This window comes from Pygoscelis adeliae, unplaced genomic scaffold (assembly GCF_000699105.1).
Source record: "Pygoscelis adeliae isolate BGI_AS28 unplaced genomic scaffold, ASM69910v1 Scaffold69, whole genome shotgun sequence".
NCBI lineage: Eukaryota > Metazoa > Chordata > Aves > Sphenisciformes > Spheniscidae > Pygoscelis > Pygoscelis adeliae.
This window is the reverse complement of record NW_008825619.1, coordinates 6,193,723-6,206,824: the sequence shown is the minus strand read 5'-3', so window position 1 is coordinate 6,206,824 and position 13,102 is coordinate 6,193,723. Positions and strand designations below refer to the sequence as shown.

Below are 13,102 nucleotides of genomic sequence, written 5' to 3'. Positions count from 1 at the left end.
CCTGTCCGAGCCCGGTGGCCCCAGACCTGCACCCCACCTCGTGCCCCAACCCCCATTTAACACCCAGCCCCACCTCAGCACAGCCTCCTCCCCGCGGACTTGTCCGGTGCTCACTGGAGTTTTGGCTGATTATTGTCACTGGACCTGCCTTGCTCTTCTTGTTTGGGTGCTGCGGGATGGTGACCCTTTTTACTGAAGTCACTGTCCCTGCGCGCCTTGTCACCCACCCTCCGCTCCTGGCTCGCCTCCTCTTGTGCAGCAACCCACCCTTGCTGCTCCCTCACGTGCATGTTCATCTGAAAGCTGACCTTGCACCTTAAGGATTTTATTCACAGAGTTGAATTCATGAAGAGATAATTGTTATGTCACGTGCTAGCAAACGGCAAAATAACATCCCAATGGCAAATAAAGGGCATTTTTTTGTGTGTATGAGAAAGTTCTGTATCAGCAAAGCTCTCGTATAATAGAGCTTGTGAATAATGCTTTTTACCATCTGTAGTTGGCAAGGAGACTTCGTCCCATCCTGGCAAGTGATGACATGGTCTCAATAAAACATGACTTTGTCACCTCCTGGCTGAATTACAGCAGTACAAAATAAGGGGATATGAAGTCATCTGCCTTTATGGCTCTGCTAATACCAGAATGCAGCAAGCCAGCCCCCAAGCAATCCAAGAAATTATCAAAGTGCTCTTGTTTCTTTCCTTATCTTCCAGGCACTCGATGAACTGGGCCATTACACATTGAAGATTCCCTGAAGGACTGTAATTCAACATATTTGCTCCTTAACCACAGCCTGTTACCAGGTAACTTTTCTTTTTGCCAGAAAGAGAGCTGTTCTTTTTTTGTTTAGAGAGTTGTAGTTCTTGGCTTTAGTAACAAATGTACATAGCACAGCAGACTGAAAGGAATACATTTTAAGTAAACAATAAACAGCACAAATTTCTTTTTGGCTTGGAAAGGCAGAAAGAGTTATAAACAACAAATGGCAGCCGAGTACCTCCCTGAAAAGTGCTACAGTAAGAGGGTTATGAGAGATACGAAAGGCCCTCAACAGAACGAAATGAAATGGATCCGGCAGTGGATCTCCAGGAACCAGACGGAGTTTTGTCACCGGTGTTAAGGGAGCAACATCGACTCCAACTAATAAAGCACTTCTCAAAGTAATATTTTCGCTTTTATATTGAAAGTTGTGTGAAACTCATTGTTAATTTAGCTCTCATCTTCTTAAGACACGTATTACAAGTTCTGCAGCTACAGGCCGCTTGAGCTTTGAGTACAATCTACATTTAAGACCTTATTGCTACTATTAAATCACAGGATTCAAGAAGCAGCTGAATTTATAGTGTCTCTGGAAAACCCAGCGAAAACAAATACAGACGTTACCCTTATTCAGCATACATTTGTCCTATGTCTGCGTGGATCACCTCTAACGTCATGCTCCTTTGTGGAGCAGCATCATGGATATGCTAAACATCGTACCAAAATTAATTGTCTCTGCTTAAAAAAGTTAAAAGATCTTTTTCCCATCTGGAACAAACTGAGAAAAGACAATTTCAACAACATAAAAGAATCTCACTCTTCAAAGCTTTCCTTTTATTCTTGTTTCTGGACTCTGATACTCCCTGTACTCGTCATCTACACCCTCCTGCTGGCGCATACGCTGTGTAATTGCAAGTTGACTTTTTAGAGCCATTTTGAGCCAAGGCATACAATCTTATCCAGTCAAACATTTTAAGCCTGCACAGTTACACAATCTGGGTAGGAACAATATAACCTATTGACAAACTGCGGCCTGGAGCAGCACTTTGCTTAGCGAAACTATGACCACACCTTTTTAAATAAGAGCAATGATTTACTTGAATGACGGTCTCTCATGTTTGGCACTTCACATCTTACAGTATTTTGATACATAGTGGCACATGAAACTACCTGACATCTGCATTCTACTAAACCTTTCAAGTAACGAGGATTAGATACACAGATGGAAAAAAGGCCAAAGTGGTAATGAACTGTATTAGGTAAAAATAACCAATGGCATAAGATGATCAAGAAGGTAATACAGTAATTCATGATTTTGTATACAGTTTCACTAACTGTTAAATGTGAAGTTGCGGGCAGCGTGTCTACCAGCATGAACCAGGCATAAAGTAAAACCGAACCTAGATGAGCTTTTCACCAGCCCTGGACTAACAAAGCCTCATTTCCGATAGATTTGTGTCCTCGGCATACTTACAACGGGCCCGGTTCACCCTCCCTGCCTCCCAATACTTTCTGCTCCTTTCTGCCAGTATTCCCAGATCTCCTCCTTGTCCCAGACTACTGTCTGTGCAAGCAGGAGCGTATTTTGTGCCTGGCTTTTAGGTAATGCTAACAACCTGGCAACAATGTGTGTGTTGAACCAGCTGCTAGCAGCTTAGACTAGGTAACTCCTGAATAAAGGTAAGGGCTCCATCTCTTTCAATAGGAACAGGAATTCTTTTCATGATTACTGGATTTCACAAAATTTACAGATGTATTCTCATCTTTTAATGTCTAGCTTTAACCGGATTAGTTACAAAGCCAACTCTCAGGTTCAATTGTTATTGGGAAGGCAGGCAATGGAGGAATGCCTGCTCACAATGTATTACCATAGAAAATGACTTCAAAATGCGGAGTTTGCAACTGCGAGGGTACCAAGGACCCGCCCTAAGAGTTCCAACTGCTTTCGGCTTGAAACGGACAGAAGGAAGTTAAGGGATAGTTGTAAGAGGGGCATGGTTATAATCTATTTTTTTGACTATTTGTACTTACTGACAGTTGTTTCTATACCATAAGCTGCAACTGCAGTTGTTAGTAACTGGATTTTATTATTTCCACATCTTAGAAGAAAGGGCAAAATGCGAAAGGCTAGAACCAAATGACCCTCTTGCTGCTGCAGGTACGGCTCACTCAGATCCGCAGTGAGGCAGGCTTGCTCAATGATTTGAAAAAGTTTTAAGATATCCGCTGTTTACATTTTCTTAGCTGCTCAGTAAACATGGATCAGTGGAAAATCCCAGTCATGTTGGGGCATATAGCTTAGCACTATACATTTAGTGATGGGCAGTTCAAAAGAAAACGATGTTACACATTATGTCACAAATGTAGTCTGTATTATGGCTACAAATTTTACCCTTGAAATATAATCTGTCAAAAACGCTGTCCATGCCTTGTGACATTTCCCCTCGCCAAGACAAAACCTGGATGAGCTGGACATTACTGGAATGGCTTCAAAACCATCTGCAGGCAGAAATTATTTATAAATGTCCATTGTTCACAGCTAAAATAAAGTCTCCTGCTACATGGTGTTCTGACACAGCACCGTACTGGCGTACAGCTCTCCTCAGCAGGACTGTGACCTCCAAAATGACAGCACGCAACTCCGAGCTTACTGTGAACCAGTAACACAGAAGTGTTTGCTTTCCTATGGTTTTATTGAAAGCTAAAAATAATACTTTGCACAGAAGTACTTCCACTTAAACAAGCAGGACTACTTATAAGCATCAATTCCAGCACATGGGTAAGGGCTGGGAAGGAAGGTCAGATATTAACTGATTGGTTACACAGTTGAATACTGGGGGCCTGGCCTAATGCTTTAATATTTGTTTTACATCAGTGCAATTCCACTAAAACACACATTTTCACATGATAAAAATCTAGGTAATGCCACAGTAAATCACACCGTGAAAGTTAACATCCATCAGGATGGGAAAGATTTTTCTTGTTTTTTTCAGTAGGAGCATAGTAAGTGCCTCTTTGTAACAGCAGGTTACACACCGTTTTCACCATATACAGATAAAAGCCTGTCTTCCGTTTTATTTTTAATCCTGGCTGGCTTCTAGTTCACCAACAGCTATTTTCTCATCTCGTGCCCCTAACTCCTTTCTCTGACAGGCCATGTGGCTGGAGAGCTCCAGGGCAGTGCCTTAGCCCAGAGAAGCTGGCCAGCCTTGGCTGTGTTACATACAGCTAGATGGGTGCAGAACTGTCCTTCATTCCTCCAGCAAATACGCACCAGGTTTCTCTGCTCAGCTGATGCATTTTAGCCTTGAACTGCAAAATGCCTGTTGTGCATTTGTAAAAGGTATCTCCATTGATGCCAAGTATGCAGGTTTATTGTGTTTATACAATAGGGTGAAACAAAACACTTTCTCCTGTGCCTAAAACATGACTCTGGCAATTTACTGACCCATTTCACCATCTCGTCCGTACTCCAACAAGGAAACTCATTATGAAGGTTATGTTTCCAAACAGTACTACTGCTCTGCTGCAAGGACCTAACCCCTCAGGCAGGGCAGACTTATTCTTCACTGCATTTCCTTAGGTCCGTGAGTTGACACATTCGTGTGCTCAGAAAATTCAGACTCAATGCAAGACCCATTTCCTCCCATTTATACATTTACAGTAACTCAGAAACAGTGACGAATCCAAAATAGGGACACACAGTATGAACATAGTCTTCTACAGACCAACAGACAGCTGTGAAAGATACCCAGACTCAGGTGGTTCTCCCAGTCCAGAAAAGAAACATCTCCCTGATTTCCAATACATACTCCATTCAAAGTATTCAGATAGCCGACTTGAAGTCATTTTAAGTTTTCCAGAAAGAAACAAAAACAACAACAGGGCTATTACTTGAGTGAGAATAATGCTAAGGTGGTATTTTCTGGTAAATAAATGCTTCTAGTATACAGCCAGTGAGTATCCTGTTGACTCTGGAACAAAAACATGTACAAAAACTTCAGCTATTAGATTTCCTTCTATTCGTTTTTTCTGGGTAACCTGCACTATATAAAAACATTAATTTGCTCAGTTCAGGACAGATGTCCCAGTTCAAGAGAGGATATCCAGACAGTAATTAACTCTTATTAACTTCCTACCTAAATTTAATAACGCATTTACATATTTTTCTGAAATAAACCATTATCTGATCTTGCATTAATTTCTTAACAGTTGCAGGACACACCATCTTACATTGCAAATCTGAACTGCAAACTGATAGATTGTCACAAGTCATATTTTCCTCCCAATAGCTATAAAAAGCTAAAGCAGAATTTCATTTTTGCTTTCATTTGCTAGCTGCCTTTTTCCCCTTTTACACTTTATTTTTCATTCCTTTTTTCTTTTATAGACATTACCTCTCAAACCAACTTAATCTAACACTTACTTGCAAAAAGTGATTTAATTAAGGAGTGAATCCATGCTGAACATTCTGCAATGCACGCAAGTATGTGAACTGCAGTTTTGGAAACAGTTTGTTTACTGTAAATGAAACATTTTCTTTGTGAGAGAACGCCTGCCTGAAGATAATGAAAATTCCAAGTACTCAGTACCTTGGGGAAAAAAATTGCAGCACTTGGAATATTTTTAATGGATTTACTAGTGAATATTCCTCTCTGATACAGTGTTACAATTTTTTCCCTTTTTTCTTTTATTTCTTTACATATTGACATTACTTAAAAACACATAGATTTATTCAAGTCATCTTCAAAAACAGCTTAGCGATTTTTTACAACTGATTTTGCACTTTTTAGTGGCAGCATCTACATAATATCAATACAAAATTTTAAATTACACAGTTCCAACAGAGATACCTTCTCATATCTATGTTTCTAAACCACTTATTAAAGAGGGATAGCGTTACAAACAAATCCATCTGCTGTGATACCACTGTTCTCCACATTCATTACAAATAACGTAAGTCAACATTTGTTCATCTGGATTTGTGTTTCGCACCCAACCTGGAAGAAAGAGAGTTCCTCTGGCGATCATAGTGACAGTGCAATCAAATTTTTCACAGCGCCTACACTTTATTTTGTTTGTCTGTGTGCCATTAATAACTTGTGGAAGCTGATGTTCCTGAACAGATGACTCTGTGTACAGAGCCCTGAGCTGTTTCAGTTCATCGCTGGCCATTTCCATCACTGTCATCTCAGCAAAAGCCTTTGGACTCAACGTCCCTGAAAAAAGGTTATGTTTTAAGTGGCAACTTTTAGGGTTCTTCAGATTAGAGATTTTGCTTCTGATGCAATTTTTATACTTTTTGTCATTTTTAGCATGAAGAGCAAAAATATGTTCTTCGATTTCTTTAGATAGCTCTAGCAATTTATCAGTTTCTTCTTCGTCTTTGGCAGAAACAGTCAAAGCATTATAAAGAAGATCCGTACATTTACTCCTCAGAGCTCTCATCGGATCCTGCTGCAGACTTGCTTCGTTAACAAGAGGTTTAGAGTCTTCATTATCAGTGTGTTGTTCCTCAAAAGAAGAAAGCTGATTCATGCTGCCTTCTGCATCACTACATACCACATTTTTAACAGTTTGTGATGGGACCAAAATTTTAGAACTAGTAGCATCTAATGCCTCCTGCTGACATAGTCCTTCAGACAGCAACTGCCCTCTAGGAACCACACTGAGATGTTCAGTTTCCTCTTTCACACACACAGAAACTGACTTTTTAACTTGCATTGACTGAGCACAGTTATTCTTGTAAAGTGTTTTCCACCTTGATAATAACTGCTTTGCTTTCTTTTTCAACTCTGCTGAAGGGCAGCTCTTGAGTATCCTATATACAGCCTTGGCAACTTCCGTCCCCTGCAGATATCCTACAGTCATATCAACATCTTCAAGTTCTTTAAGATGATCCTCAATATCTTGGAAATTGTTCTCAGACAGTAGCTTTTCAATACAATGGGCTCTGTGTACAATATTTTTCTGGTCAGACATTTTTAAACCTGAAAGCGAAAAAATGTTTATCATTTATTGCAGTTATGACATTAATTTTCTATATATTCTCACAAGGTTTTCTTTTTATTTTACACTATTTTATTTGTATACATCACTGGTTTTGCCAGCTTTTTCTTGAAATGGTGTATAGTTGAGTTAGTGGAGGAAATACAAAATGCAGAGGAGCCTGGGTCCTGGAAAAATGCAAGAGGGCATGCTAGTCTAACTCGTGCAAGGAAAATACTAGCAGAACGGAGAGCCCACAGGGACTTCTGCGGGGGTAGGGTTAACAATTTAAGAAGTCCGGTATGACACTAATTTTTAAGGAAAAGCATAGTGTCTTGCCAAAACCCACACTAACAAAGACACTGCTAGCATAATAAAAATGTTGGTCATACTTGTTTTTCCACGCGTGCACACAACTACAGAAGTTCACAGGGAGATTCTCAACTACAAGAAAGTAGGTAATGTGGCTGGAGAGCTCCAGGATGAGATTAACCACGCTGCTGTATGAGATTACAGGTAGCAGTTGCACTGTTTGCGCATTAGTAGACTCTAGTACCGCTGGACTACCAAGAAGCAACGAGTTCTGAAATTCAGCATTTTTCACCAAAAGCACCAGATGTCACCCATTGATGTTTAAAATCTAGACACTGTTATCAAATGATACGCTTTCCAAAAATTAAAAAGGAGGCTTTATAGGCAACGTATCTCCCCCTCCTCACACATACAGAGAAACAATAAAAATAGTAGCAGGGTTTTAACAGTATTGGTGTCAACAAATTGAATTTAATAAGAATGCTGTTTTCGGAAAATCAGTTTGTTTTTCTATCACAGGAATTTAAAGTCTATTAAAAACCATGCCTGGGACCTTCCGCTATAACAGGTATTTGAATAACATAATGATCTCACACTGTTGAACACATTCTGTAATAGCTTCCCGATCATCTCCAAAGGCAGATTTGTAAGTAAACACTGCACTAACTTCATCTGAAAGTCGCAATGACGTGGAAGTTTACTGCAAGACTCCAAACCCAGGGAGATCATTGCTGTCATCTTTGCAGAATGCATATGCACAATAACCCTCCTCAGAAAAACTGACTTATGCCTCAACTTTTGGGAACCTGTATTTAAACCTCTTTTCCCATTTTTCACAGTTTTCAAGCATCTGACTACAAATTAACTCAGTACAAGTTGCAATGATACAGAATAATAGAAAAATCAAAGTGGGTCCAAAACCTCCACATTGTAAGGTGCTTTTTTGGTTGCTGGTTTTGGGGGGTTGTGTGTTCGGTTGGTTTTTGTTTTTTTAAAATCAGTCACTCCTGCAACTATACCTTAACTTACCAAGATTTTTTTCACAAATCCTTATAATAAATGCTGAGATGTTTGGCTACCTGTTCTTTTATTTTTAATAAAATCTGCAAGTTTCCACTTGGTTTCTCATAACAAACCCTTTAGTTAAAATCAAATATGTAGGTTTTGGCATTAGAAGACTAATTTGGAGTAGGAAGCAATGCGTAGCACAGCTATGTTTTTCACAAATTTGTTTGGTTTTGCCACTGTCGTGTATATGTTGTAGCCTGTATAATGGAGAATCATTGATACATGCAGAAATTAGATATATGCAGTAAGGATGGCCCATAAAACATACAAAGTTAGAAAGTTTAGGGAAACTTGCACACTCACATTGTTTTAGTTAATATTAACTTCTACAGCAGACAGATGAGATACCTGTGAATTGTTTTTTTCATTCCAGACTTTTTCCTCAAGCCTTTATACTTCAAAAGAATAAAATTAACCAGCTAATGTGGGCATGGTATCTGACCAAAAACCACTGACCTAAATTAATTTTTCACGCACCTGGTGGAGATGTCAGAGTTTTCAGGCCTTTTGAGGAACTTTTATATGTCACCGTAACTTGATATTAGGGATATCTTCAATTACTAAACAGTAAGTAGCTGAACACATTTTATTGGGAGCTGCAAAGTGAAGGTTTGGGGCTACTCTGCAGCAAGTTTAAGTAAGTGAGTCTGACGTTAACTCAGTGGTTCTTAAGCCCCAAATGCCATTCTGGTTCCTACATGACCCTCAACCTTTCACTTGCTATGCAAGAGATCACACGTTACATCTCTTCCAAAAGTTTCTCTTTATAGCTGCTAACAGAGAAGCAAGTCGGACTAGTAAACTTTTAACTGAGGTCCCCACCGCTGCCCTTTCCCTTGCTAGCTCTGGCATCATATTACAGTTTGATTATCAGGGCAGGGCAGCTCAAAAATAGTGACACCCGCAAAACAGTTTCAAAACAGTGACATCTACAAACTCCTAATTGCTACTTTTGGAAATTCTTAAGAGTTAAAGACACATCCCTCTATATCCTAAAAAGTGCCTATTTTCTTACAGCCGTAGCATTAGTAAAGCAGGCTCCCATATATTCTGACGCGTTAAATGAAAAGAAAAAGGGGATTTCAGAATGCAGTCTCATGGCTTGTATAACGTCTCCTTTTGATTCCTTTTTATCAAGCCCTTTGACAAAAAAATGCTCAGTGCATTGCTATGTGCAAATGTACACACACAAAGAGTTAATACTGCTAACGTTATTCTGTTTGCTGAAAAGGTGAATTAAATGTAGAATGCAGAATCGAATGGTATGTTGTGAATCTTAAGTGTTCCTCTTTTCTTAGGAGTTAGTCTTCTAAATTTGTGCACAAAACCAGTGTTTTGTCTGGTTGCATACATCCTGATTCTACTCTAGAAAAAATCATCTGCCTGACAGAGACTGATACAAGGCTAGCGACGCATGTCCACGTTTGAAGGAACTCATAAGCAGATTTCTTGCACCATCACTGTTTCCATGATGAAATCTCCTGAGAACGGCGGGGAGAGGACGGACAAGTGGTACAGCTGGGTAGTTTGCATGCTCTGTTGCTTTCTGTGACCACCAGCCCAGCTAACTTGTTTTCTGCACAACAGAAATAAGTTCAAACTTTAGGTAGGGCCTCAGAGCTCCACAAAAGAAAAGGACAGAGAGAGAGAGAGAGCGCGCGCGCGCATAAACCTCCATCTGTTTCTATAATCCTGAACCACAGACCAACCAGACCTCCAGTGTATGATCTCTGCATTCACTTAACCTGTACTTAAACAGCCCATTCTCGTCTGACATTTTGAAGTCCTGTGAAACCTCAATAATGGCTATTACAGAAACTGATTTACTACTCAAGAAGTTTCAGAATCAGAGAAATAGGATGCATTTTTCAAATACTTAAGTTGAACTCCATGTGTCGTCATACTGAAAAGCACATATAATTGCATCCTCGCTCAGCTGTTGTGCACAAAACCAGTGTTTTGTCTGGTTGCATACATCCTGATTCTACTCTAGAAAAAATCATCTGCCTGACAGAGACTGATACAAGGCTAGCGACGCATGTCCACGTTTGAAGGAACTCATAAGCAGATTTCTTGCACCATCACTGTTTCCATGATGAAATCTCCTGAGAACGGCGGGGAGAGGACGGACAAGTGATACAGCTGGGTAGTTTGCATGCTCTGTTGCTTTCTGTGACCACCAGCCCAGCTAACTTGTTTTCTGCACAACAGAAATAAGTTCAAACTTTAGGTAGGGCCTCAGAGCTCCACAAAAGAAAAGGACAGAGAGAGAGAGAGAGCGCGCGCGCGCATAAACCTCCATCTGTTTCTATAATCCTGAACCACAGACCAACCAGACCTCCACAGTGAATGATGTCTGCATTCACTTAACCTGTACTTAAACAGCCCATTCTCGTCTGACATTTTGAAGTCCTGTGAAACCTCAATAATGGCTATTACAGAAACTGATTTACTACTCACGAAGTTTCAGAATCAGAGAAATAGGATGCATTTTTCAAATACTTAAGTTGAACTCCATGTGTCGTCATACTGAAAAGCACATATAATTGCATCCTCGCTCAGCTGTTCTGCTGCAGGAACATGCAGAGGCTGTGCAAGTGGAAAGAGGTGTTTTGTTATGTAGGGCAGCCATCACTACAGCAGGACGGTTCCCTGTATCCCTAACACTAAGTAACTGACATTAGAAAATTATGATCTGCTGGCATTTACTGTTTTTCATGCAATCTAGGGCAGAGTTGGTGACACAGTCATATGCTCAACCAGTATGATTGCCCTATGCCTTAGAATCAGATCTGCTCCTTCCAGCATACTCCACTTCAAACTGCTTTTCTTCAGTTCTTGTACCTATCTATGTATGTACTGTATTATGCTACACATACCATAAAATACACCTATCCAAATGCAAGATGGCTTCATGAATCCTCAATATTTAGTGTACAGGACTATGGACATGCAAGACATTACTACACACAAAGTGCTCTGCTGGTAATTTGTCCGTGCACATACTTTTACCCTGCGACAAAGGTGAGGTATTTTGATCTTTCTTTGAGGACTATACTTCATAGAAGGTTTCCTCTCTAATATTGCAGGGTGAGGATCCGTACCTAAGAAATGGTGCATAAAGTCCATGGATATCATCTGCTTTAAGGTAGTGGTCCTTGCTCGTGGTTAGCCACCTGACCCTAGGCAGCCCACCAGGGTGGCAAGGTGAAGACATGCCCATTTCTGTGGCCAATCTCACACAAGAAAACTATATGGCTGAAAAAGACTCCTTTGGCTCCACAGCTATGAGTGGGCATTGGCAGCTGGGACTAACACAAAGCTTCTGAAGGGAGCTGGAGCCCACACGTTGGCATCTGCAGTGAGAACGAAGCCATTCTGCCACACACTCACAGTGAATTACCTTACACTTACCGGACACCTACAGCTACTGAGAAGGAGCTGACATATGCTAACTCATCACCCCACACTAAGATGCTTTTTTTCTAATAGGCAGATCTAAGACAACCTCTTTTGGTTTTTATTAACCCTCTACCAGATATATAAAAGGCTGGTTTAGATTGGATTAAATGCACTATATATGTTCTATCTTAGGGCTTTTTCCACATGTGCGCTAAGGCAATAAATGAAATTATTAGAAATTTGAAGATCTTCTTAGTCATGCACTGACTTTTTCAAGTTTCTGCAACATTAAATTCAAGTACATAAATGTCATGGCAGCAGTTAAATAAGCAAACTGAAAACAGAATATAGACATCAAAATATGAACAATGATTTAAAAATAATTTTGGAAATTCAACCACCTAACAGACTACTCACATTTAATTCAAAACAACCACTTCTAAGGGAATGCTTTCCTCAACATGTACAACATACAGCAAAGAGTGACTGAGTGACTTCAAACTTATTAAGCAAAGGTCAGTAAAAGTAACAGAAAAAATAAGTAATCAAAAATATATGACAAGAACAAACCCAAATCCCTAATCAATTACTTCGATGAAGTCGGATACTCACTGGTAACTGGCAGAAGCACAAGAAACAGCCAGCAGAGAAACCACTAAACAAAGGTAATAAACAAGTCTTTATCGGTGACAATAGAGAGGTTTCTGGGGGGAAAGCATTCTTGGAATGGCACTGGCTTTGTTGTGTGTACCTAGTTTGCAAAGGATTTTAAGATCCTTCAAGATTAAAAGTAATACATATATCTGAAATACTACGCTAACTACTCAATCATAAATTTCATCTTAGCTTCCAAATTAAAAGGCAGCGTGGTGGGAAAAAAAAAAAGTTTTGTGCATTTGTTGCCCTGTAAGTCAAGCAAGGACTGGATTTATCACAAAGGCTGACAGAGACCATTATTTTACAGGATCAGAAATTAAACAGAGATTCCTGAACTTATAAAGATCATATAAGGTTATGAAATGGTTCATTTTACTACTGCTGGCTTCCTTCAAAGGATGAGGTAGAGCTCTTCTTTAATACTGGGAATCCTGCATGGCATTTCATATTAAGTCTGGATGTCAAGGACCTCTTCTGCTTCTCTAACAAAAGCACAACATGATTTCCTCAGGCAACCGTAGAAAACATGTTTTTCATGTTCTTACAGGGAGAAACAAGAAATTACTGATGCAGTGGCAATACTGGAGTGTATTTTCTAGCCAAAGTTCACTGGGAACCTAAGTATAGCAAGTCTGAGTTCTTTTGTGCTTAAACTCCTGTTCCTTTAACTCCGATATTTCTGCTGTAAATCAGGGTTTTGCTGTTTGTGGAACGATAGCAAAACCTCCAGGTACAGGCATGCTTTGTTACTTTGTAGAAAGAACAGCTGCCAGATCTCTGCCCACTGACAAGGGATTTTTGAGTTTTCTGTCAGATAAGCAAAATCATTGATTGAAATAAGAATTATTTCAAAAACATTTGAGAAAGAAGAGTTTAAAACAATTCTAGGTAGTCTACAAATATTTACCATTCTCTC

The 13,102-nt window shown here is 39.8% G+C and overlaps 1 protein-coding gene across 1 annotated transcript; it reads right to left on the bottom strand.

The window, feature by feature from the left end:
- Positions 1-5,421: 5,421 nt before the first annotated feature.
- TCEANC (transcription elongation factor A (SII) N-terminal and central domain containing) lies at positions 5,422-6,745 on the bottom strand. The gene has a single exon (XM_009333401.1). It carries the CDS (start codon positions 6,739-6,741, stop codon positions 5,659-5,661), a length of 1,083 nt encoding a protein of 360 aa, XP_009331676.1. The 5' UTR covers positions 6,742-6,745; the 3' UTR covers positions 5,422-5,658.
- Between the last annotated feature and the right edge of the window lie 6,357 nt (positions 6,746-13,102).